At 46.7% G+C, this 26,921-nt stretch overlaps 1 protein-coding gene across 1 annotated transcript in view; it reads left to right on the top strand.

Moving 5' to 3' along the window:
* LOC110129295 (uncharacterized) overlaps positions 1-26,921 on the top strand; it is a 153,298-nt gene that overhangs the window by 53,538 nt on the left and 72,839 nt on the right. Inside the window, exons 27-37 of the mRNA XM_070461127.1 lie at positions 5,973-6,153; positions 11,256-11,467; positions 12,180-12,368; positions 12,785-12,924; positions 14,022-14,184; positions 14,268-14,354; positions 18,627-18,764; positions 18,859-18,978; positions 20,098-20,190; positions 24,398-24,615; positions 26,455-26,648. Coding sequence (XP_070317228.1) covers positions 5,973-6,153; positions 11,256-11,467; positions 12,180-12,368; positions 12,785-12,924; positions 14,022-14,184; positions 14,268-14,354; positions 18,627-18,764; positions 18,859-18,978; positions 20,098-20,190; positions 24,398-24,615; positions 26,455-26,648 — 1,735 coding nt within the window. The remainder of the gene's footprint in view (positions 1-5,972; positions 6,154-11,255; positions 11,468-12,179; positions 12,369-12,784; positions 12,925-14,021; positions 14,185-14,267; positions 14,355-18,626; positions 18,765-18,858; positions 18,979-20,097; positions 20,191-24,397; positions 24,616-26,454; positions 26,649-26,921) is intronic.

Here is a 26,921-nt window from a genome sequence, read left to right as displayed (position 1 = left end):
GCAATTTCCATATTCTCCCCAGTACTTTTGCACTTGAAAAGTATTGCTGACATGGGTGGAAATCATATCATGTTGTTTGAATTTGCATTTCCTGATGACTTAAGGCCGAGAGACACTGTTTTGTGTATTTATTCTACCATTGCATTACCCTTTCTGTGAACTGATTTTTCATATTGTTTGACATTTGGAAAAAATTAGTATACTTGGCTTTTGGTTGGTAGGAGTTCAATATATAATTGCAGTTTATACATCATATTAATGTTCTAAATTGGAAAGTTTCTTATTTCTGGAAAACATCTGGCCCCCAGGGTTTTAGTGAAGTGATTAAGAGATTTGTGGCAACATTTCTGCAAGCCTTCAAAAGTGTGGCAGATGCCATGTTAGGTTCTGGGGAGACAAGAATCAGTAAGATAATCTATCTTTAAGAAGCTGACAGTGAGTAGAAGAGGGAAAGGCAGAGTGGTCAGTGATGAGTGATAAAGTATCACCAGACCATGTGTCAGGTGCTTTGTTTGTATTATCTCATTTAATCCTTGTGCGGCAAGTATCATCTGTTCTCACTTTATAGAAGAGAAATGGTGTAAACAGAGTTGTTTGAGGTCTCTCAGCTACGTTATGGCAGAACTGGGTTTCAAAGTCCAGTCTGCCTCAGGCTTTTCACCTCTTGATGACCGGATTGTGCCAGATAATATAATAAATAATTTATAATCTAAATTTATAATTTAATTTATAATAAATAATAAATTGTTATTTATAATTTACTATAAAATAATTGACTAAATGATCAGTCAAGAGAAAACACTTCCCAGTTCATTCTATGCAACCAGTATTATTCTGATGCCCAAATGAGACAAAAACATCATAAGAAAAACTAGAGACCATTATCTCTTATAAATACAGATGCAAAATCCTCAAGAAAACACTACCAAAACTCCACTGAGCAATCTATAAAAAGGATTACACAATATGACCAAGTAAGATTTATCCCAGGAATGCAGGATTGGTTTAACATTTGAATATCCATCAATGTAATGTATCATATTAATAGAATGAAGGACAAAAGCCACAGGGTCATTTCAAAAGATGCAGAAAAGTATCTGGCACAACACCCCAGCAGTCTAGCAGTGGAAAGGCACTTCCTCAACCTGATAAAGGCCATTTGTGACAAACCCACAGCTAACGTCATACTTTATGGTAAGAGGCTAAATGCTTTCCCCCTAAGATCAGGGAAAGGATAAGACGTCTGCTTTTCACCACTTCTATTTAACATTATACTGGAGGTTCTAGCTAGGACATTTAGGCAAAAAAGAAATAGAAAAAAGGAGTAAAGAAAAGGCATTTAGATTGGAAAATAAGTAAAATTATTTCTATTTACAGATGACATGATCTTGTATATGTGTTGTAGTCAGTTACTCAGTAATGCCTGACTCTGCAACCCCATGAACTGTAGCCCACCAGGCTCCTCTGTCCCTGGAATTTTCCAGGCAAGAATACTAGAGTGGGTTGCCATTTCCCTTCTCCAGGGGATCTTCCCTATCCAGGGATCGAGCCCATGTCTCTTGTGTCTTCTGCATTGGCAGGCGGATTCTTTATCACTAGCACCTCCTGGGAAGCCCAATCTTGTATATATTAATAGAAGACTCTAATGAACTCACCTTCTTCAGTGATCAATGCAAAGAAATAGAGGAAATCAAAAGAATGGGAAAGACGAGATTTCTTCAAAAAAATTAGATACCAAAGGAACATTTCATGCAAAGATGGGCACAATAAAAGACAGAAATGGTATGGACCTAACAGAAGCAGAAGATATTAAGAAGAGGTGGCAAGAATCCACAGAAGAACTGTACAAAAAAGATCTTCACAACCCAGATAATCACAATGGTGTGATCACTCACCTAGAGCCAGACATCATGGAATGTGAGGTCAAGTGATCCTTAGGAAGCATCATGATGAACATAGCTAGTGGAGGTGATGGAATTCCAGTTGAGCTATTTCAAATCCTAAAAGATGATGCTGTGAAAGTGCTGCACTCAATTATGCCAGCAAATTTGGAAAACTCAGTAGTGGCCACAGGACTGGAAAGGGTCAACTTTCATTCCAATCCCAAAGAAAGGCAATGCCAAAGAATGTTCAAACCACTGCACAATTGCACTCATCTCACACACTAGTAAAGTAATGCTCAAAATTCTCCAAGCCAGGCTTCAACAGTACATGAACCGTGAATTTCCAGATGTTGGATTTAGAAAAGGCAGAGGAACCAGAGATCAAATCGCCACCTCCATTGGATCATAGAAAAGGCAAAAGAGTTCCAGAAAACCATCTACTTCTGCTTTATTGATTATGCCAAAGCCTTTGACTGTGTGGATCACAACAAACTGTGGAAAATTCTTAAAGAGGGAAGAATACCAGACCACCTGACCTGCCTCCTGAGAAATCTGTATGCCGGTCAAGAAGCAACAATTAGGACTGGACATGGAACAACAAACTGGTTTCAAATTGGGAAAGGAATACGTCAAGGCTGCATATTGTCACCGTGCTTATTTAACGTTTATGCAGAGTACATCATGTGAAATGCTGGGCTGGATGAAGCACAAGCTGGAATCGATTGCCGGGAGAAATGCCAACAACCTCAGATATGCAGATGACACCACCCTTATGGCAGAAGGCAAAGAAGAACTAAAGAGCCTCTTGATGAAAGTGAAAGAGGAGAGTGAAAAAGTTGGCTTAAAACTCAGCATTCAGAAAACTAAGATCATGGCATCTGGTCCCCTCACTTCATGGCAAATAGATGGGGAAATAATGGAAACAGACTTTATTTTGGGGGGACTTCAGAATAACTACAGATGGTGACTGCAGCCATGAAATTAAAAGTTGCTTGCTCCTTGGAAAGAAAGCTATGATCAACCTAGACAGCATATTAAAAAGCAGAGACATTACTTTGCCAACAAAGCTGGCAAAGCTGTGGTTTTTCCAGTAGTCATGTATGGATGTGAGAGTTGGACTACAAAGAAAGCTGAGCGCCGAAGAATTGATGCTTTTGAACTGTGGTGCTGGAGAAGACTCTGGAGAGTCCCTTGGACTGCAAGGAGATCCAACCAGTCCATCCTAAAGGAGATCAGTCCTGGGTATTCATTGGAAGGACTGATGCTGAAGCTGAAACTCCAGTACTTTGGCCACCTGATGCAAAGAGCTGACTCACTAGCAAAGACCCTGATGCTGGGAAAGACTGAAGGCAGGAGGAGAAGGGGATGACAGAGGATGAGATGGTTGGATGGCGTCACTGACTCCCTGGACTTGAGTTTGAGTAAGCTCTGGGAGTTGGTGATGGACAGGGAAGCCTGGTGTGCTGCAGTCCATGGGGTTGCACAGAATCGGACACAACTGAGTGAATGAACTGAATGAACTCACCAAAAAAAAAAAAATCTATTAGAGCTCATAAATGAGTTCATCAAAGTTGCAGGATACAGAATTAATATACAAAAATTAGTTGTATTTCTCTACACTAGCAATGAAAAACCTGAAAAAGAAATTAAAATAATTTCATTTACACTAGCATAAAAAGAATAATACTTAGGAGTAAATTTAACAAAAGAATATAAAATGAATACTCTCAAAAACTACAAAACATTTTTGAAAGAAACTAAAGAAAGGGGGAGGAAGGTAAGAGGGGGATCAGGATGGGAACACTTGTACACCCATGGCTGATTCATGTGAATATATGGCAAGAATCACCACAATATTGTAAAGTAATTAGCCTCCAATTAAATAAATTAAAAAAAGAAACTAAAGAAAACCCAAATAAGTGGGAGGGTATCTCATGTACTTGAATTAGAATATTTAATGTGAAGTTTACAAGACTTCCTAAATTGATCTGCAGATTCAACCATCTCTATCTCTCCCTATCAAAATCTGCACTATCTTTTTGATAGCTGGTCCTAAAATTCATATGGAATTTCAAGGGACCCAGGGTAGGTACGACAGTCTTGAAAAAGAACAAACTTGAAGGATTCACTCTTCCCAATTTCAAAACTTACCACAAAGTTACAGTAATTAAGAGTATTATGGTAGTGGCATAAGGATAGACAGACAGACCAACAGAATAGAACCCGGAATTAAAAAATAAGCCCTTGTACTTACAGTTAGTTGATCTTCAACAAGGGTGCCAAGGTAATTATAGAAGGGAAAGAACAATCTTTTCAACAAATGATGTGGGACATCTGAATATTCATGTTTAAGAATATGAAGTTGGACAATTCATATCATATATAAAAACTAACTCAAAATAGGTTATAGGCCTAAATTTAAGAAACATGAAACTCTTAGAAGAAAACATACAAGGAAATCTTTATGACCTTGGGTTTCTGAGATACGACAGTGGAAAGTATAACAACAAAAATACACTGAATTTCATCAAACTTAAAAACCTGGCACTTCCTTGAAGGTCCGGTGGTTAAGTAACCACCTTTCAATGTAGGGGATGGGGGTCCAATCCCTGATCAGGGAAATAAGATCCCATTTGCCACATGGCAACTAAGCCCACATGCCACAACTAGAGAGGCCCATAGGCTATAACAAAGACCCAGTGCAGTCAAAAATAAGTAAATAAAAATGTAAAAAACAACAGGAAAAAAACCCCAAATTTGTCTTCAAAGGACACCATCACGAAAGTGAAATCACAACCCACATGATGGAAGAAAACATCTGCAAATCATATCTGATAGAGGATTTGTATCCAGAATATATAAAGAACACTTACAACTCAACATGAAAATGACAAAGGATTTGAGTAGATATTTCTCCAAAGAAGGTACACAAGTGGCCAGTAGATATGTGAAAAGTTGCTTAAGCTAATTAGTCATTAGAGAAATTTAAGTCAAAACCACAGTGAGATGCTACCACTAGCAGGCGGTACTCAGTTGCTCAGTTGTGTCTGACTCTTTTTAGCCCCATGGAGTGTAGCTCCTCTGTCCATGGAATTTTCCGGGCAAGAATACTAGAGTGGGTTGCTGTTTCCTACTCCAGGGGATCTTCTCGACCCAGGCATTGAACCCATGTCTCTTGAGTCTTCTGCATTGGCAGCTGGATTCTTTTACCACTGGCATCACCTGGGAAGCCCACCACTAGAATAGCTGAAATGAAAAAAGAAAGAAACTAACAAGTGTTCATGAGGATACAGGGAAATCAGGACTCATATTGGTGGCATCATAAAATGGTGTGATTGTTTAGAAAAAAGAGTTTTATATTTCTTTAAGATATTAAGCACAGCGTTACCGTATGACCCAACAATTCTACTCCTAGGTACTCAGGAGAATTGAAAACTTATGTCCACACAAAACTTGTACATGAACCTTTATAGCAGCTTTATTCATAATAACCCCAGAGTAGAAACAACCCAAATGTTCATCAGTGAATAAGTTGACAAATAAAATATATTTATCCATACAATAGAATATTATTCAGTAATAAGAATGAAGTTCTGGGGTGGGATGGATTTGGAGGTGGGAGGAAGTTTCAAGGGAGAGGAGATATATGTATATCTATGGCTGATTCATGTTGATATACAACAAACCAACACAACATTGTAAAGTAATTATTATCCTCCAGTTAAAATAAATAGAATTTAAAAAGAAAGAAATGAAATTCTGACACATGCTACAATGTGGATGAACCTTGAAAGCATCATGCCATGTTAAAGAAGCCTGACACCAAAGGCCACATACTATATGATTCTATTTGTAAGACATGTCTAGAAGACGTAAATTAATAGAAACAGTAGGTTTCTGGAGTGGATGGGAAGGAGGCAATGGGGAGTGACTGCTGATGGGTGCAGGGTTTCTTCTGGGCGTGGGCTGGGGCAGTTCTGGTAGCCAGCGGGCTCAGGCTGCAGTGGAGAGCCAGTGGAATGTTGTAGGCTGGAAGCAGCATCGTAGTTGGCACCGGGTCTGGTGAGCATCGTGGGTGTGGGTCTCCAGTTTGTGCTGCAGGTGCTGGAGAGGCAGGTGGATTACCGGATGCAGCTGCACCACCTGAGCCTCCGCCACCCCCACGTGGAGACCAGCGCACACCTGAAGGTGCAGTACAACGGGCGGCTGCCCTTCGTGGCGGGCCTGCAGTGGAAGGACACGTCCCGGGCCGCCCTGTGGAGGTGGGAAGGTGAGTGACATCTGTGCGGTGTCCTTGGCTCATGGTCTTCACGCAAGTCCTGCCCACTGTCTGCAGCACCCTTCCCTGCTGTCTGCCTGGCCATCTCAAGGCTCAGGCCTTTAATGTGCTGCAGGAAACACACAAACACATCCTGATTTCTTACCCTTACCAAGAGAGCTCTACATTACAAGCCCTTGCCTACTTCTCCAACCTCATCTCACCCTACTTTCCCCATTGCCCATCATCCTGCAACCCTACTGGCCTCTTTTCTGTTCCCCAGACGTACCTCAGGGCCTTTGCACTTGCTATTTCTTCTCCTTGGAACACTGTCTCCCATTTATAAAGATGGATGTACCATAGTTTATCTTTCAATTAATTTTTATTTTTTTATTGAAGAAATACATAGTTTGAAAAGTGAATTAGACTATGACATGGAAATTGTTTAAGGTGGGTGAACGTTACATGGGAATCTCTTCATAGTCTCTGAATTCATGTATGTACTTGAAAAATTTTTTTAAGTTTTAAAAGTTAAAGTTATAACAAACACAGTAATTTTCTGCTTCATGTCTTCCTATCCCAAATTTTGCTTGAAATGGCAAGCACTGTAAATTCTTTTTATGATTTCTTATCAGACCCTCCATCTTTTAATAACACTTACTTCTTGATTTTTCTCTCAGGCATTTTTATTCTCCATGTATTTCTTATGATAGAGGATGAGAATTTAACCTGCACCATCCCTTTTAAAATATGTATTTCCCTCTCTTCCCCCAAGAGTTATAGTTTGTTAATATTCAGCATTGATATAATTGTGTCCCTCACAGCTGAGACATGTGGTATACTAGAATTCTAACTTTCTGTTTTTCCTGGAGCTATAATAGCCTTTCCCCCCTGTTTGATTAATTTTCTATTTTCCTCCTATGATTATTCCTAGAATTTTTAGCAACACTGCAAAACTCTTCTCTAGAGGGTCACACACTTCAGATGACTTGTCAGCGTCGATCAGTTCTCCTAGTTTTCTTGTCGACACTCTTCCTGGAGCCACTGCTGATCCAGGGTAGACCACCTGTGTCCTGGGGCATCCCCTCACCAGCATTCAGGGAGTGCCTTCCACTTCTCTGGGCCACAGTCCCTCCTTCTTGCGCTCATGTTCTTTCTTGCTTTGCTCTTTTGTTCCAATGGAGCACATCCTCCAGTAGCTTCTTGAGAGAGGATACATGGAAAGTGCATTTGTTAGCTAGGGCTGTGTTAACCAATTACCACAAGCTGGGTGGCTTAAAACAACAAATTTATTCTCTTACAGTCTCCAAGACTAGAATTGTGAAGGTGAGGCGTCAGTAGGGCCATGTTCTCTCTGTGACCCTAGGTAGAGTCCTTCCTGCCTCTTCCTAGCTTCTGGTGGTGGCTATTAATGCTTGACGTTCCTTGGTTGGTACATTGAGTTACATTAGAGTTACATTGCTCTAATCTCTACCTGCAGGAGCCACAGGTTTGATCTGTGGGTTGGGAAGATCCCCTGGAGAAGGAAATGGCAACCCACTGCAGTATTCTTGCCTGAAAAATCCCATGGATAGAGGAGCCTGGTGGGCTACAGTCCATAGGGTTGCAAAGAGTTGGACATGACTTAGCGACTCAACAGCAACAACAGTCTCTGCCTGTGTTGTTACACGGTTCTGTGTGTGTGTGTCCAAACTTCTCTCTCCATATAAAGAGATTGGTACAGTCCTATCAGACTTAAGGCCCCTGCTTCTCCGCTAAGTGTCTGTGCATGTTCCATGTGTCCAACTTGGTGACCCCATGGACTGTAGCCCACCAGCCTCCTCTGCCCACGGGATTTTTCAGGCAAGGATACTGCAGTGGGGTGCAATTTCCTCCTTCAGGGGATCTTCCCAACATCCCTGAGCCACCTGGGACTCTGGTATGACCTCATCTTAACTAATTTTATCTGCAATGACCCCATTCCCAAATAAGGTCACATTTTGAGGTACCAGGGGTTAGGACTACATATCTATTTGAGAGACACAATTCAACCTGTAACAGGATGTAAACATTTTGAAACCCTGAATGTTTAAACTGTCTTCATTTGATTTGGCTGAATAGAGAACTCTAAGTTGGAAATGATTTCCCATTGGGATTGTGAAGACATTGCTCCACTGTCTGTGTGAATCAGTTGAGAGGTCTGGTGCTATTTCTGATCCATCATCCTTTGTCTGTGACCCTTTTGTCTCTCTCTGGAAGCTTTTAGGAGCTTCTCTTTATTCCTGAAAGTGAAAGTCTCTCAGTCATGTCCGACTCTTTGCCACCCCATGGACTATACAGTCCATGGAATTCTCCAGGTCAGAATACTGGAGTGGGTAGCCTTTCCCTTCTCCAGTGGATCTTCCTGACCCAGGAATCGAACCAGGGTCTCCTGCATTGCAGGCAGATTCTTCACCAACTGAGCTATGAGGGAAGCCCTTATTCCTCGTATCTTTAAATCTTACGATGATGAGCCTTGATTTGGATCTCTCTTCATTCACTGTACTAAGCACTTGGCATATAACCTTGCAATGTGGAGACCCACCGTTTGGGGCTTGGTAGTTTTTCTTTGCACAGTTTCTTTGGTAATTTCTTTCTGTGTTCTGGAATTGCTGTTGGTCAGATAGATGTTGGTCCTCAGAAACTAAACCTCTGATTTTCTCTCTTCTCTCCATTGTTCCATCTCTTTATCCTTTTGTTCTGTTTTGAGGGCTGATTTCCCCAACTTCATCCACTAGCCCTCCTACTGACATTTTTAGTTTTGTCTAGCTTGTATTCCCAAGAGCTCTTTTGTGTTCCTGCAAGTTCTTCATGAATGCATTATCTTCTCTTCTCTATGAACGTAAGTTATAGAATTGGGGGACTTTGATCTGTTCTCCCTGAGTTTCTTTTTTCTTTTTGTTTCTTAAGTTCCTTTTAGTTGCTTTCCCCACATGCCAGGTAAGAGTAGGGTATGTACTTTTGTTTAAGAGTCAGTAACTTGGAACTTGTTTGGAAGGAGGCTGTATGGGAGGGGGAGGGTGTGTGTGCTCTTTAAAAAAAAAATTATTTTGCTGAAGTATAGTTGAGTTACAATGTTCTATTAATTAATGCTATGCAGCAAAGTGATTCCATTATGTATATACTTTTTTTCTATTCTTTTCCATTATGTCTTATCATAGGATATTGAATATTATTCCCTGTGCTATCCAGTAGGACCTTGTTGTTTATCCATTCCATATATAATAGTTTCTATCTGTTAATCCCAAACTCCCACTCCATCCCTCCCCTACTCCCCCTCCTTGTCAACTATAAGTCTGTTCTCTATGAGTCTTTTTCATAGATCAGTTCATTTGTGTCATATTTTAGATTTCATGTCTAAGTAATATTACATGGTATTTGTATTTCTCACTTGCTTCATTTAGGATGATAATCTCTAGTTGCATTCATGTTTCTGCAAATGGAATTATTCTGTTCTTTTTCATGGCCAAGTAGTATTTCATATTGTGTGTGTGTGTGTGTGTGTGTGTGTGTGTGTATGCATGTATGTATGAGTGGGGGTGCTATTGTTGACTGATGGACTTTCCTGTTGGGTGGGGTCCTGGCTCTCCCTGAGGACCCTGGGCCCCATATCTGTGGACCTTTTTTTTTTTTTTCAGTCACTCTATTCTTCCGTGGAGCAATCTCCCCATCTCCTGCGGAACTGGTACCTCAGGGCAGGGCACCTGAATACACTCTACTCGATATCTCCCTGTTCTCAACTTGGCAGCTCACCCTCTACCCTTGCTGTGTTGGGTCGCCCTGAATCCTGGCCTCTCAGCCTCAGTTTCCCCACGTAGTGAGTCTCCTATCTCCACTAGGAGGTGGGGGAGCACTCCCTCCCTTTGACAGACTCCACTGCTCCTCATTCAGGGTTGAGCTCAATGGTCCTGTCCATGGGAGTCTTCACTGACCCTCCTGACCTTGGTCCAACTCCCTCTTTCTTTTCCTTCCTAGCACTCAGCATTTTCTACCTAGGTAGGTCTTCCCTGGTGGCTCAGAGAGAGACCTGGGTTCGATCCCTGGGTTGGGAAGATCCCCTGGAGGAGGGCTTGGCAACCCACTCCAGCATTCTTGCCTGGAGAATCCCCATGGACAGAGGAGCCTGGCAGGCTATAGTCCATGGGGTTGCAAAGAATTGGACATGACTGAGCAACTAAGGCCAGCACAGTACAGGTTTCATTATGTTTATTTGTTCAAGATTTCTCCCTCACCACTGCCCCGAGACCACGAGTTCTATCAAGGCAGCAACTATGCCTCCTGTTCACTGCCAAGTTCCGAGAGTCTGGAGCCATATTTACTGAATTAGCCCTTGAGCAAGTGGGAGATTTATTACAAAATATGGGAGGGGTCTAGGGACTGGTTTTAGTTCCTCGTGGAAGGGCAACATGCTATGTAGAATGTCAACTTTCTGATGATGGTGATGATTGATCTTTACTCTTCTGAGTGGATGCTTCCTCTGTCCCAAGACACTGTGATTGGTACTATTGTACCCATTTTACAGATGATGGAAGCACAGGCTCAAAGAGGTCACATAGCTTGCAAGAGTTAAGGCCATGCTCTTGATCATCTCACTCCAGTGCCCTGCTCTCCAACTTTCCTAGCGTTTCTTCTGTCTAACATATCTTACTGAAAACATTTCAGAAAAGTGCAAAGAGTGGTGCAGTGAGCACCTACATATTCTCAATGTGGATTCTGCTACTAACATTTTACTCCACCTATCTTGTCACCGATCTGTCCACTTAGCCATCTGTCTTATTTGTTGGTACAGGTCAAATTAAGTTGTAAACCATGGTACATCTCACCCCTAAACATTTCAGTATGGTATCATTCACTAAGGTGAAATGCCCACATCTCCCGGGTACCATTTGATGAGTTTTGACAGGTGCACAAATCTGTGAAACTCAAGCCCCTGTCAAAGTTCAGAGCATTAGAGTCATTCTAGAAGGTTCTAGTCATTCCCAGTTATGAGATGTGCCCTGCAGTGACCATGATGACTACAGGGGTCTCTTGCTGCCTGCCAAAAGTCCCCTTCTTGCCCTGGGGATAACTGGTTTCTTGTTCTCTGCCTGTTGCAGGAGCCTTGAACCTGAATAGTCCCTGGCTGATGGTCTCCACGGCTCACAGGCTGTATTGGCCTAACCGAGCCACGTTCCAGGCTGTGTTGGAGCTGACGCTGGGCAAGGCCTGGACCCTCAAGAATCTGGTGATAAACGTGGCCTGCAGGGGCCGGGGCCTCCAGAGGGACGGCAAGATCCACGTCTACACTCCAGCGACCACCTACCTCCGGGTGCGCATGCTCAGCCACGCCCTCTGCCCACCCCACTCACCAGCGGCCAGGGAGCCAGATATCTTGCCGTTTAAATCTTCTGAGCAAAGGGTTAAAACCAAGGTTTGGGGGTTTTGCATACCGGGCCCCAGATGCGTGAAGTCTGGCTCACTCAGTATTGACACTCTGCAGAGTTAGTTGCCAAGGGAATTTGGGAGAGTGCACCCCAAAATAAACCTCAGTGTCTCATGTTCTTGCTTAGCAGCTGAGACAGTAAAATATGAAAATAGGTTGAGCTGGTACCTTAGAAACAAATAGACAGGAGGCTTTTGCCAAAATGCAGAATGAAAACTTTGAGGATGGAGGTCAGTTTTATACCACCTGCCGAGTGAAGCAGCATAGCGAGTTTGGAAGGAAAGCAACCAGAGAAGGACTTCCGTGATGTCACACATGGGAACCTGGTACATCAAGCGTCTCCCTGTGTTGGGATGATGAGTGGACATGGGGAGGCGTGGTCCAGGCCTGACTTGGGCTCAGGAGGAGGCAGCTCGGTGGGCACGTCTGGGGACAGCACAGTCCCCTCGAGGCAGGGGCCAGGGGGCACCAGTGTGGCATTGGAGGGGTTTTGAAGGATGAGTAGGAGCTCACCAAGTGGGACTGGGAGAAAGGGAATCCCAAGAGGAGGAAATAGGGTGTGCAAAGGCTTTGGTCAGCCTCTTCATCCTCATTGCAGGTTTCCACGGTGACAGCCTTGACACAGAGCCTCTTTAGCAGCCGGAGTGAAATAGAAACAGCCTGGAGCGCAGCGGTGCAGAGCGAGATTCATGCTGAGAACAGCCGAGACCGTAAGAGCCTGCGCTGCTGGTTGAAGGGCCCCCAGCGGGAGCTGAACCTAACGGCCGCCTACAGGCACATGGAGCAGGTAAGGGTCCAGGTGGCCTGTGCTGGAGACTTTGCCATCGAGAGACCCTGAATTCCATATCTGGGATGGGGAAGGCCACTAGTTTGGCCTAGACGCCTCCCCGAGCCTCAGTTTCTTTATCTATAAAATGGACCCCAGCCATACTAGCGCTGACCCCAGAGCAAAGGTCGGCCATCTGGTACTGGACATCCAAGTGCTTCATTCCTGCTGGGCACCTGGAGAGGTCTTGCCATAGAGGTGTGCCTGTGCAACCTTGAGGTCTGATGGTGTGGAGGCTACAGCCCATTTGATCAGCCCTTTCTGGTGGTCATTCCTGGGGTGATGAGTAGGGGCTGCCCCTGGAGACCCCCAGGGCAGGATGTTCAGCAGCTGGGACCCTCCGGGCATCCCTCCGCATCAGCCTGATCTCATTGCAGCCACGGAAGAGTCAAGTATCGCTGACGGCTCTGGGGACCAGTGCCAGGGGCCATCCTGAGGGCCTGCAGCTGGAGGGCATACTGGAGGAGCTGGTTCGAGACAGGAGCTTGTACCGGAAGCAGGGGACCTTCTCCCTTCGGTATGTGTGGCCCCTCCCCCCAGGCTGCTTCCCCCGAGGTGTGGTGCCTGCCCGGGTCACCTGTTCTCCAGTGTGGAGACTCACCAGGGAGTGGGGTGCGCCATGCTGCCTGGAGGGGCCCAGACAGACCCCGGAGCTCAGAGTCGAGCCCCCTCCCTGAAAGCCCCCACGTCCCTCACCCGCTTTCACTGGTGTGCCAAGGTGGCACAGAAAACAGTCTCCTCACCCCAGGCTGAAAGCTGCTCTGGGGGACCCATTTCAGTTCCTGGAGGCACAGATGGTTAAAAAGCCTGTTCTTTGTTGGGGGGTGAACAGCACAGGGTTGAAGTCAGCAGACCCAGCCTGAAGTCCAGGCTGTGCATTGACCAGCTGGGGGCCCTTAGCCATCTACTGTCAGAACAGAAGCAGTAACCCAAAACCAGCAGCCGCTGCATTTGCCAAGGTCTCATCCGTTTTTTAATCTCATTTATATTTGTTGAGCACCCACTATGTGCCAGGGCTTCCCTGGTGGCTCAGATGGTAAAGAATCTGCCTGCAGTGCAGGAGATGCAGGAGACCCGGGTTCCATCCCTGGGTCCGGAAGATCCCCTGGAGAAGGGAAATGGCAACCCACTCCAGTATTCTTGCCTGGAGAATCCCATGGACAGAGGAGCCTGGTGGGCCATGGTCCATAGAGTTGCAGAGAGTCAGACACGACTGAAGGGACTTGGCACACATGCACATAGACAAAGTCTTTTTGCAGAAAATATTTATTTGGCCGCATCAGGTCTTAGCTGAGGCACACAGGATCTTTGTTGCAGTGTGCAGGCTTCTCTAGTTGTGTCACTCCAGCTTCTCTCTAGTTGTGGCATGCGGGCTCAGTAGCTGAATGAGGGCCTAGTTGCTACGTGGTGTGTGGGATCTTAGTTCTCTGACCCAGGGACCAAACCTATATCCCATGCATCGGAAGGTGGACTCTTAACCACTGGACCACCAGGCTAGTCCCCTGTAACAAAGTCTTAACTCTGCAAGACGGTGACAGGCCCCTGGGGCACAGGTGTCCTCTAACCCTGCCAGCTGCTTTAATGGCTTTGGCCTGTCCCCCCTCTCCACGCCAGGCACCCCTGGACCGTGGCCCTCCCGCAGCACATCCTCCTGCAGGAGACCTTCACGGCCGACCGGCAGCACCAGCGTTACTCCCTGGAGACCAGGGTGGTCCTGGATGCCCAGGAGGACACCCTGCAGACCGTGGTCCTGGGCTACCAGGCTGGGCACCCCTATGTGAGTGGGCTCCAGCGTTCAACAGGGAGGGGCTTCCACCTGCCTCTGACCCATCTGTGTGTGTGTGTGGTTGTCCCTCCCAGGTCTGCGCGGGCCTGACCCACCCGTACGACAACAGGGCCATCCCCAGGAGCTTGGACGGGTGCGTGGTTTCGTGGAATCGGCACCTGGTAAGAGGATCCCAGAGCTCTTTTCACCCTAGTGGTCCCCGGTTCAGGTTGCCATCATCTCTCAACTGGATGAAGCAAATGGAAAATTCCGGCCTGAGTTTTCTGTTCCACTGTCTGCCTAATTCAAGCTACTTGACAGCCCGAGGGAGTTTTGCAACATGCCAGCGTAGTCATTGTTGCCCCCTTACTTAAAAACCCTCACCTCTTCTCTTGGGAGAGAGACCCCAGCCCGGACCCTGTGCTAGTCCGACACCGTGATCGGGATGTGTCTGCTTTTTCATCCTGAGAGCCGCAAGGCCTGGCTCACAGTCAGTGCTAAATGAGTAGCTGTTGGCCCGGTGCTGTCAAAAGTGCATTCTAGGACTTCCCTGGCAGTCCAGTGGTTAAGACTGTGTGCTTCCAGAGGGGACACAGGTTCAATCCCTGGTTGGGGAAGTTCACATGCTTCGTGGTGCAACCAAAATTAAAAAAAAGAAAGAAAGAAAATGCATTATATACCTAATGTAGAGCAGGGGTTGATCAAGTTTTTCCCTGAAGGACCAGATGGTAACTATTGTAGCCTTTGCAGGTCATACAGTCAGTGTTGCAACTACTCATCTCTGCCTTTGTAGCTCACAAACATTGTAGGAAACACACAAATGAATGGGCACAACTGTGTTCCGATAAAACTTTTGTTGTGGGCTGAATGTTTGTGTACCCACTCCCCTCCCCAGATTCATATGTTGAAGCTCTAATGTGATTTGGAAGTGCAGGCTTTGGGTTGATTAGGTCATGAGGGTGGAGCCCTTATGATAAGATTGTTGTTCAGTTGCTCAGCGCTCAGTCATGTCCGACTCTTTGCCATCCCATGGACTGCAGCTGACCAAGTTTCCCTGTCCTTCACTATCTCCCAGAGTTTGCTCAATCTCATCTCTGTTGAGTTGGTGATGCCATCCAGCTGTCTCATCCTCTGTTGCCCCCCTTCTCCTCCTGCCTTCAATCTTTCCCAGCATCAGGGTTTTTCCAATGAGTCGGCTCTTTGCATCAGGTGGCCAAAGTATTGGAGCTTCAGCATCAGTCCTTCCAATGAATATTCAGGTTTGATTTCTAAGATGGACTGGTTTGATCTACTTGCAGTCCAAGAGACCCTCAAGAGTCTTCTCCAGCACCACAGTTCGAAAGCATCAATTCTTTTATTCTCAACCTTCTTTGTGGTCTGACTCTCACATCCGTACATGACTACTGGAAAAACCATACCTTTAACTATACAGACCTTTGTCAGCAAAGTGATGCCTCTGCTTTTTAATACACTGTCTAGGTTTGTCAAACAGCTTTTCTTCCAAGGAGCTAACATCTTTTTATTTTATGGCTGTAGTCGCTGTGTGCAGTGATTTTGGAGCCCAAGAAAATAAAGTCTCTCACTGTTTCCATTTTTTCCCCATCTATTTGCCATGAAGTAATTAATCTTAATGATAAGATTACTGTCCTCCCCAAAAGAGGATCAGAGCTGAGCTTTCTCTCCACCACCTGAGGACACAATGAGAAGGTGGCCATCTGCAAACCAGCGAGAGGTTTCTCACTAAAACCCATCCATGCTGGCACCTTGGTTTTGGACTTCCAGCCTCCAGAACTGTGAGATGTAAAATTTCTGGTGTTTGAGTCATGCAGTCTGTGCTGTTTCTGTTACAGCAGCCTAAGCAACTTGATTTGCAAAAACAGGCTGGCCAGTTTTTGTTGTTGTTGTTTTTCCAGTTTGTAGTTTTTAACCCCTGACTTAGAGGGTCTTGGCATTTGTCTTCTAGGAGTGAAACTCATTTTTTGCCTCTGTGCCCTTAGCAAATCATCTGGTGTCTCTGGATCTCAGTTTCCTCTTCTGTGCAGTGGAGACAGCAATCCTCATCTCTTATGCAGTTGCTGGGAGGATCGAAATGGAGTACAGTGATCTTTCTCGAGTACTTGTGGTGCAGTTGCTAAGTCATGTCTGACTGTTTGTGACCCCATGGACTGCAGCACGCCAGGCTCCTCTGTCCTTCACTGTCTCCTGGAGTTTGCTCAAACTCATGTCCATTGAGTCAGTGATGCCATCCAACCATCTCATCCTCTATCACCCCCTTTTCCTTTTGCCTTCAGTATTTCCCAGCATCAGCATCTTTTTTTAGTGAGTCAGCTTTTTGCATCAGGTGGCCAAAGTATTGGAGTTTCAGCTGCAGCATCAGTCCTTCCAAGATTGTACTTGGGTGCAATCTTGAGTACTTATGACATGGCTATGGGCCCTCATCTGAGTCTCCTTCCTGACCCCTCTAGGAAAAGATGCTCCAGGAGATGATCCCATTCTCCAGCAAGCATGTATTGAGCACCTGCTGTGTGCTGGGCCCTGGAGAAGGAAGACAGTGGTGGTTTCTCCCTTGGGGATATCCACAGGTCTGGGGCTGGAGCTGGGCCAGCTGCTGTACATGGAGAGAGACCTGTGTTTCTGGGGCCTCACTTCCCTGCCTGTCAAACTGGGCTGTGAGCAGCCCCCAGGTTTGGGAGCTGAAGTCCTTGGAGGTCCTGAGGGGGAACCATGGGTGGGATGATGACCCTGAACACCTGCGCAAATGTTTCCCTGTGGTGTGTCCTGTTTTCTAAACCGGAGATTGCAAAATGGCGAATGGGCCAAATCCAGCCTGCAGATGTGTTTTGTTTGGCCTGCTTAGCATTTAGAGTAAAGAAAAAAAGTGTCAACATTTAAATCAGAAGATTTGGAATAAAACGCAGATCTCTGCTTCTAATTATAAAAAATTGGAAGATCTGACCCACTGGGCCTGAAACCTCACCTGACAGCAACAGGCTAGAACCAAGTAGGTGGGGATCCTTTAATTTAATTTGATTTGACAGTTCTGTCTAAAAGCCTGTGTGCTCAGTCATGTCCAGCTCTCTGTGACCCCATGAACTGTAGCCTGCCAGGTTCCTCTGTCCATGGGATTTTCCAGGCAAGAACACTGGAGTGGGTTGCCATTTCCTTCTCCAGGGTTTTACAACCCTATCTGTTTAATGACACACATTTTCCACTTCTCTTGGACCTTTGTTTCTTCCTCCTCCATCCTGGCTCTGAAACAAAGCTGCGTATTCTTTTAGAGACGTTCACCAGTGATAAAATTCTGGTGGCAAGACATTTTTTAACTTCTCAGTCGGCAGAGGTGGGAAAAGATGGCAGCCTGCTGCTTGTACTTAGCACGTGGCAGAAGCAAAATGGTTGTTGAGTGAATAAGTGGTTAACTCTGTGTATGTATTTCCTGTTGCTGCTATAATAAATTGCCACAAACTTAGTGGCTTCACAACACAAATTTATCTTACATTGCTTGAGATCTGAAATAAAAAATGGGTTTCACTTGACTGAAATCAAGGTGTTTCCAGGATTGCATTCTTTCTAGAAGCTCCAGGGGAGAATCCTTTTTTTTTTTTTTTTGCTTTTTCTAACTTCTAAAAACCACCCATGTGTCTTGATTCATGGTCCCTTTCTCTGTTTTCAAAGGTAGCAGAGTAGCATCTTCCTCTCTCTGACTGTGACTCTCTTGCCTCCCTCTTATAAGAACCCTTGAGACTTCCCTGGCAGTCCAGTGGTTAAGACTCGATGTTTTCACTGCAGGGGCGCAGGTTCAATACCTGGTCAGGGAACTAAGGTCTCACTTGTTGTTTGAACTAAAACAACAACAACAACAATAAAAAATCCCAACACAAACCAAAAAATCCTTGTGATTAGCTCATTGGATAATCCAGGATAATCTGCCCATCTCAAGATTCTTAATTGTAAAATCTCTTTTGCCCTGTAAGGTAACAGATTCCCAGAGTTCAGGGTTGAGGACATGGATATTTTAGGGAAGGTGGGTATTTTTCTGCCTGCCACACTGTGAATTAAACATTCTTCCACTTAGCATGGCATTGCCCTTGGGATTTCAGGCTGTAACTACAACTAGCGATTCTGCATTCATCTTGATATTTCTTGAGCACCTGCTATGCACCAGGTGCCATGCTGAGTGTTACGAATGCAGCAGTGATTAGAGCAGTCACTCCTTGTGAATGAGAGACAGGCCCTAAAGCCTACCCCGCTAACCCTGTGGGTGCTGGAGTTGACCACACATATCAAAGACCCACCTGGCACCTGCCCCCTTTCTTTCCTGTGAGTGGCGCAGTGTAGACTGTGCTTTCACCCATCAATCTTGGGGCCACTTTGATTGCTGGGTTCCGAGGGTGGCCTCTGAGGCACTCAGAGATGGGGAGTCCCCTCTCTCAGGGCCGTCGGTTCTTGTACAGGCTAAGAACAGAGGTGTTGAGGCCACTCTGAGAGTCAACCAGAAAGTCTTGCTGCACTTGAAGGCTTTGCACCACAATAGATCTCAGCACAGTGAAGTCTGGCATAACCTGGCCCTGGACGTGACTCACTCCTTCCAGGTACCCATCCCTGGGCTGGCAAATGCTGGTTGGCGATTTCCAAGCAGAGCTTGACTGCTGGCAAGAGTAAAAGGTACTGTCTGTTCTTTCCTAGCTGAGGTTTCCCCAAGCCCTGAATGTGGATGGGGACATTGTCTTCAGACAGAGGCACGAGGGAGCATTTGACTGTGGTGTGGCTGCACGAGCTACCATCAACCACAACATCACGTCCCAGGTCAGAAGACTGAGTTCTGCCTCGTAGCTGGGGGAGGAGGGGATTTAATGTTAGCATGCGGGTGTCAGTATGGGACAGCTGAGGAGGTGGCCCTCAGCTGGCCCTGGCAAGCTGATCGCACAGGCTTTATTTTGGCAGCATGCATATGATGAATCAGGGTGCACCACTGTGACAAAAGTTTGCTTTACTGTGAAAGTTTATTCTGCAGTCATTTCACAGTTCAGTGTGGGTCTACTCCACACAGTCATGCAGGGACCCAGGCTCCTGCCACCCTGTGGCTCTGCCCCAGTTGACTAGATGAGAAAGAGGGTGAGAATTTTGCAGGAGGTTTTCACTGGTCAGACGCATAAGTAATTCCATTGGTGGAAACTCATCACCCGACCCCCCCCAACCCAGCTGCAAGGGAGGCTGGGAAATGTAGTTTTAGCTGTATGTCCTAGAGGGAAAGGAAGTGCATTTTGGTGAATATATAGCAGCCACTGTGGATATATTCATTAATTCACCATATATAGATAGTGTCTCTGCTGCATGCCAGGCTCCATGCGATATATTGGGACTGCACAGATGACTGTGTTTCTGTTCCCATCTCCAAGGAGCTTTCAAGTTCAAATCCCAGCTCCACTGTGGACTTTCTCTGTGACCTTGGGTAAATTGTTCAACCTTGCTGAGCATCAGTTTTTCCTCCTGAGAAGAAGGATAGTAATACCAGCCTATGAGAGCAGGGGTGATGATTGAATAAGATGAGGATTGTAAAACCAGCTTCCCAGTGCCTGGTTCATAGTCAGGGTCAAATAAATGGCAGCTGTGAACATGGGAGGCATGAGCAGACACCACGGCAGGGGGAGGATGGGGTCTGCTGTCCGAGAGCTGTCCTTTCAGCCCCGTGTCTGGGGCCTCACTTCTCAAGCTTCCAAGTAAGGCAGTCTCCATAAGATTTAGGCTGAGAACCGTCCTGGAAGGATGGTGGCTCAGGCATCTGCTGTGGGGCCTGGGTTTGGGACAACTCTGGGATGACCTGTCCCTCCTCACTGCCCAGCCAGCCACCTTCTTGGGTTCTGCATCTCACTCCTTCGCTCCCTCTGACCCCCTCACCCCTTCTCCACTTCCCCCTCCCGGCAGGTCTCAGTCCAGCTGAATGGATCTGACTCCCACTCGGTGGTTTCCTTCCAGCTCAGACGTCCCCGTGGACCCACGTTTCCTCCAGACTTACAGGTACAGATGGTGGTCCCTTCGGGATGACCTCAGTTACCTGCCAAGTGTTGTCTGCGAGCGGCCGGCTTGCTGGGAGCTGGAGCGGAAGGAAGGGAGGCTGGAGGATGGTTGGGGGGAGCAGAGGGAGGGCTACACCACGATGCTGAGCTTAGCCAGACAGCCCCTGCAGAATCAAGAACAGATGGGAAGGAGATTTCCAAATCCGTCATTTGGAAGTGATTGTCCAGGCAAGAAGGGTTTTCAGCTCCCTGGAGGGTGAAAGGATCACATTTCACCCTTGAAAATGGAGAGAGGCAGAATTGTCCTCGAAACCCTGTCCTGTCGTTGGATCTGGAAGAGGCTTTTCAGATCCCAGAGTATTTTGCCCAGTGTTGGGTAGAAACCTTGTAGGGTTTCATTCTACGGGGAAGGGAAGAGGCCAGGAGAGGAGTGCAGGTGGGAGGTCTGTGCTCTGTGCCCCCAGGACCGGCTCCGTAGAAAGCCCCCCACCTTGGTTGCTTTGAGAGTATGCTGTGTACACCGGAATTAGGCTGCGGGCTGGGGAGATGGAGGTGTAAATGGGTCATCCCCACTGGGATGAGGACCAGAATTCGATAGCAGTTTTTAAATGCCTGCTGTGGCTTCAGTCCTGTGCCTGTGGGTTTTGACAACTCAAGGGGAGCCCAGGAAGAGCTCTGAAGAATGGAAGCTCACAGAGGCGTGTTTTCTCATGTGTTGGTATCTCTGAAATCGGGATGTGTCTTCAGACCCACGCTGGTTCATTGTCTCATCAGCAGCCTTTTTGCTTTCGAGGTGTATAAAATCATGGCACCCGCCAGATTGGAAAATGTGCCATCGCCGAAGTCAGTTATAACGGGAGCTGATGTCCCTTGAATGTTGGTTGTGCCCCGGGCTCTGGTCTCAGCCCTTGATGTGGATCATCTCACGGATGCCTCACAGTGCTGCTGTCTCGGCATTTTGCAGATGAGACTCTGAGGCACGGAGAGGTGATGTGACCTGTACAAGGTCATGGAGCCCTTAAGTGGAGGGGCTTGGATGGGCACCCAGGCAGTCTGGATGTGGAGCGCCATGTGTCTCCAGCACTCATGGAGAAGGTGGAGGGGTCCTGTTGGAACCTTGGGTGCTGGGTCAGCTAATGGATTCAGGCTTTATTGTCACTTTTTAAAAAAAAATTAGAGTATAGTTGATTTACAATGTTTTGTTAGCTTCAGATGTATAGCGAAGTGATTTAGTTATACATATGGGTTGGGAAAATCCCTCTCTTATGGAGAAGGGAACAGCTACCCACTCCGGTATTCCAGCCTGGAGAATTCCAAGGACTGTATAGTCCATGGGGTCACAAAGAGTTGGACATGACTGAGCGACTTTCACTTCATGTATATATATGTATCTCTACTCTTTTTTAATGTTCTTTTCCCATAGAGGCCATTAAGAGTATTGAGTATATTATTACTTTTTAAAACAGCAGGAGCCTTTGCTCACATTATCTCTGTGATTGAATGGGGGCTGGGTCTAGGGGGTAGGAGCCCAGCCTTCTCAAACCCATCCCCGCTATTGAAACTCCCCACCCCCCCGCCCGCCGCAGGTGTCTCTTCATTGATGTTTCTCAGCCTAATTTTCATTATTGCATCCCCAACCAAGGAGGCTTGTTAGACACTTTTTCCCTAATCGTCCCCTCTATGAAAATTTAAGTCCACACATGTCCTATATTTCTGTTATGTGCAGATGCATATCTGTGCCTTATATAAGAAATTATTTTTTTTAACCAGCCCTCCCCACCCCACAAGAACCAATTATGCATTAGAGCGATATTGCCCCTTGGGTTGAGAATGCATGCTCCACAAGACCTCTCCGGCCCGCAGAGTCAATCAGAGAAGACATGGTGTCCCCTGGAAGTTCCCAGCCTCAGCTGCACGTTAGAAGCAGGTGGAGCAGTTTTATTAATAGGACATTCCTGGACCGCAGCCTGGAGATGCTGAGTTGATTGGTTAGGGCGTCCCAGGCACTCTTTTAAAAAATTAATAAATCTCCGTTTTTAGAGCAGTTTTAGGTTTACAGGAAAATTGAACAGAAAGTACAGAGAGTTCTTGTAGACCCCTGTTCTCCACCATACACGGTTTTCCCACTTATTAACATCTTGTGGGACTTCCCTGGTGGTCCAGTGGTAGACTGTGCTTCCACTGCTGTGGGGTGCTGGTTCCATCCCTGGTCGGGGACTGAGATCTTGCATGCTGCATGGCTTGGCCAAAATAAAAAATAAATAGATAAAAGGATAATGTTTAAAAAATAAGCCAAACATCCTGCATTACTGTGGTACATTTGTTAAAATGGGAGGGACCAATATTAATTCATTGTGAACTAAAGCCCATCATTTACTTTAAGGTTCTCTCTTTGTGCCATACATTCTGTGGGTTTTGCCAAGTGCATAATGTCGTAAATCAGCTTTCACTGTATCATACACAGTAGTTTCACTGCCCTAAAGATCCTTTGCAATCCCTCTGTTCCTCCTTCCCTCTCTCTTACCCTCTGGCCACCAGTTACCATTTTCTGTATTTTTAGTTTTACCTTTTCCCCCCGCGAACATCATACAGTTGGAATCATTCAGTTTGTAGCCTTGAAGTGAAAGCTTGGCTTGTTTCATTTAGAATGTGCCATTACAATTCCTTTGTGTCTTTTCAGGGCTTAATAGCTCGTTTCATTTTATCACTGAATACTGTTGCATTGCATGAGAGACACTACTGTCAATTCAAGTAGCGAGGGGCCAGGCATACTTGTAAAAGCTCCCCAAGTGATTGTAACTTGCAGAATGGGCTGGCCAGTTTCTACCCTGTAGTGGGGGAACTGAGGCCCAGATCAGGAAGTGGGCTTCAGATCCTACAGAGCTGGTGGAAGAGTGGGCCTCGCCGCTTGCACCCTACTCCTCCCCCCATCACCCTGGGGGGTCTGGCCAGGCCTTTGCCCCAACCTCACCCTAGGTGTGAAAGTGAAGTGGCTCAGTCATGTTCAACTCTTTGTGACCCCATGGACTGTAGTCTGCACCAGGCTCTTCTGTCCATGGGATTCTCCAGGCAAGAATACTGGAGTGGGTTGTGATCCCACAACCCAGGGATCAAACCTAGATCTCCTGCCTTGCAGGCAGACGCTTTACCCTCTGAGCCACCAGAGAACTCACCCCAAGTGTGGTCCCTCCATATGCACCAGACACTCTCGCCTTTGACCTCCAGAACTTCTAGGGGTTCTCTGGGCCCCAAGGGGCACTGTGGAGCATACTTTTCTGTAACCGAATTGCTCAGGGGTCTTCTGTTCCCCCCAGCAGCCCTCTTTCAGGCACAAACATGAGTTTTAGAGCCAGGCAGGCCCAGGTTGAATATGTGAGTCTCTGAGCCTCAGTTTCTCCGTTTGTAAGACAGAAATCCCACCTCATAGGTAGTGGGACGGACAAGGTGATCCTCTGTTCCTGGGCAAGGAGCTGGGGTCAGGGAAGGCGTCCCCCTATTCTTCCCTCTGTCTTATTTTTCTTCCTGAGTGTTTGCTGTCCACTGTGTTTGGTGATGCTCAGTGCTGGAGTGACTCGGGAAGTCTTCCTGGAAGAAGAGGCCCTCCTGCATACCCAGCTCCTGCAGACCCTTCCTGTCCTTCCTCTGCTTTTTTTTAAAATAGTATCTTTTATGAAAATTAAAAAAGAGGGGTTCCCCTAGTAGCTCAGATGGTAAGGCATCTGCCTGTAATGCAGGCAGAACCAGGTTTGATCCCTGGGTTGAAAAGATCTTCTGGAGAAGGGAATAGCTTCCCACTCCAGTATTCTTGCCTGGAGAATCCCGTGGACAGAGGAACCTGGCAGACCATAGTCTATAGGGTCGCAAAGAGTTGGACGTGACTGAGTGACTCACGCTTTCACTTTTACTGTTTTATAAAAGTATGTGTTTGTTTATTATGTGGCTGTGTTGGGTCTTAGCTGTGGCACGCGGCATCTTCCTTGTGTCACGGAAGATCTTTCACTGCAGCACACAGATCCTCTACTTGAGCCGAAAGGGCTCAGTAGTTGTGGCTCGCACGCTAAGTTGCTCTGTGGCATGTGGGATCTTAGTTCCCCAATCAGGGATTGAACCCATGTACCTTGCATTGCAAGGCAGATGCTTAACTACTAGACCGTCAGAGAAGTCCCCCCAACACCCCTGCTTCTGAACTCTCTCCTCTTTCTCTGCAGGTGCAGGCGGCTGTCCGGCGGTACAGAGAGCGCAGCCTCAACAGCTCCCTGTCTGTGCACGTGTCTGGCGAGGAGCTGATTCTGCTGGAGGCCAGTGCAAGCCAGGACAGCCGGAGGAACACCCGGGGCTGGGGTGTGAGTGTCCTCCTACACCAGGAGGTCCTCAGAGCCCCCAGGGCTGTTCAGCTGCAGCTCTCCAGCAAGGTTGCCCCAGCCAGGTGACCATCCCCAGGCGGCTTCAAGGAAGGGAGGGGGCCTCTGAGGTTGAAGGGCTAAGTCCTGGGAGATGGGAAATCATCACCCAGAAGTGCCCTCTGGGACCATCGCTGAATGGGATGGGACCATCCATGCCATTCTTGATTTTAAGGCTTGAGGGTGTGGAAGGGAGGAGACATTCAGTTTTCCACTTTGATCTATTTTCTTTTCTTTTTTAGTTATAGCAGCATTCATAATTGTTGTTAAGTTGCTAAGTCATGTCTGATTCTTTTATGACCCAGTGAACTATAGCCTGCCAGGCTCCTCTGTCTGTGGGATTTCTCAGACAAGAATATTGGAATGGGTTGCCATTTCCTCCTCCAGGAGATCTTCCTGGACCAGGGATCAAACCCGTGTCTCCTGCATTGGCAGGCAGGTTCTTTACCGCCTAGCCAACTGGGAAGCCTTATTCCCAATATACAAAGGGTTTGAGGTAGATTATGAAAATGTATATTGTTCTAGGTCAACAACTGGCAAACTTTCAGGAAAGGACATGATGGTAAATATTTTTGGATCTGCAGGCCACATGCTCTCTGTGGCAGGTACTCTGCTATTGTAGCACAAAAGCATCGTACACAACATGTAAATCAATGCAAGTGGCCAAGTTCCTATAAAACTTTACTTAATATACAGGTGGGCTGGTTTTGGTCCATAGCTTGCCGATTCTTATTCTGGGTTTCAAAAAAAATACATGAGGAAATTAGGGTGAAGGGAAGGAAAAATGGGAAGATGATCAAAGTGGCATCAGTAAATGAAATGCATGCCATTTTCTAGAGTGGAGCTGAAGATTTGGCTCTGAGCTTCTAGCAGCCAGTGCAAAATGAGAAACCAAACAATGGCATTATTTGTAAATAGTGCCTTTCCTTAGGGAAACACACACACTCTCTCTCACACCTGTGTGAGTGTGCACCAAGGAAAGCATGGCTGACTTTGTCCCTGGTCTTGGTACTCCCTTGGAAAACATCTCCCATAGTGTCATATAAAGAACATACCATGTGGGGCTTCCCTGGTGGTCCAGTGGTTAAGACTCTGCACTTCCAGTGTAGGGGGCATGGGTTTGATTCCTAGTCAGGAAACTAAGGTCTTAACACGCCTCGTGTGTGCTAAGTCACTTGAGTCATGTCCGACTCTTTGCGACCCCATGGATTATAGCCCACCAGGCTCCTCTGTCCATGAGATTCTCCAGGCAAGAATACTGGAGTGGGTTGCCATGCCCTCCTCCAGGGGATCTTCCCTATCCAGGGATCAAAACTGTCTCCTGCAGCTCCTGCATTGGCAGTCAGGTTCTTTACCACTAGCGCCACCTGGGAAGACTTACATGCAAAAGAAAAGAAAAAACTCAAACAAACAAAAAAACCATGTGGATGATTGGCACCATGTTGCTGGCCCCGATTCTCCAGGAAGTTTAACAGCAGGCTTCTGGGACTGTTTTGCCCCTTGTCACCCACCATAAAACATAGACTGATAACTCGTTAGCAATATCAGTTCAGCATCAGTGGTTCCACGTTTTCCTCCACTTTACAGAAGAAGAAGAAGCTGAGGTTCAGGGAGGTCATGTCCTTGGGCAAGGCCGCACAGTGAGTGGGCATTAGCGCTGGGATTCAGTCTCACATTTGACTGACCTCAGAGCCTGTGATCTTAGCCCTGTTACACTGAATCCCTGTGGGCTGAGAGCCCAGTAAGGCGATCCATGATGGGTCTGAAGCGTGGGGTTCAGACTGGCTTATTTGAAAGGGAAAAACACCATTTGCTGCAGAGATAGCTGCTGATGTTTTCCACACCCCCATCACTTTCCTTCCTAGGATCTGGCTGTTTTCCAAAGCCCTGCTAGACCAGAACACAGTGCAGCTCTTCCTCAAGGCCTCCGAGGAGCGGAGGGGAGGCCGGGTCCTGACTCTGCGGAGCCAAGCCCAGCACACAGTGGCCGCCTGGGCAGCCCTGCCCCGTCTTCTGACCCTCGTGGGGGTGCTGAAGCAGAAGGAGGTGCTCAGAGAGGGTGAGAGCCTGGGGAGCACTGTGGGATCATGGGCGAGCACTCTCTGTGGATCCTCCGTGGAGATGAAGTCCTACACATATTCAAGTCCACAGATGCTCTGTTCCAGCGTCACACACACTCGTGATGCTCTTTGGTCAGGAATGAGTACCTTGGACTTCCCTGGGGGCTCAGCTGGTAAAGAATCCACCTGCCAGTGCAGGAGACTCCAGAAATGCAGGTTCAACCCCTGCGTTGGGAAGATCCACCGGAGAAGGAAATGGCAACCCACTCCAG

Source organism: Odocoileus virginianus, chromosome 33 (genome assembly GCF_023699985.2).
Source record: "Odocoileus virginianus isolate 20LAN1187 ecotype Illinois chromosome 33, Ovbor_1.2, whole genome shotgun sequence".
In the NCBI taxonomy this organism is placed as follows: Eukaryota; Metazoa; Chordata; class Mammalia; order Artiodactyla; family Cervidae; genus Odocoileus; species Odocoileus virginianus.
Note: the sequence above shows the minus strand (reverse complement) of the source record. Positions and strands in the feature narration are given on the sequence as shown.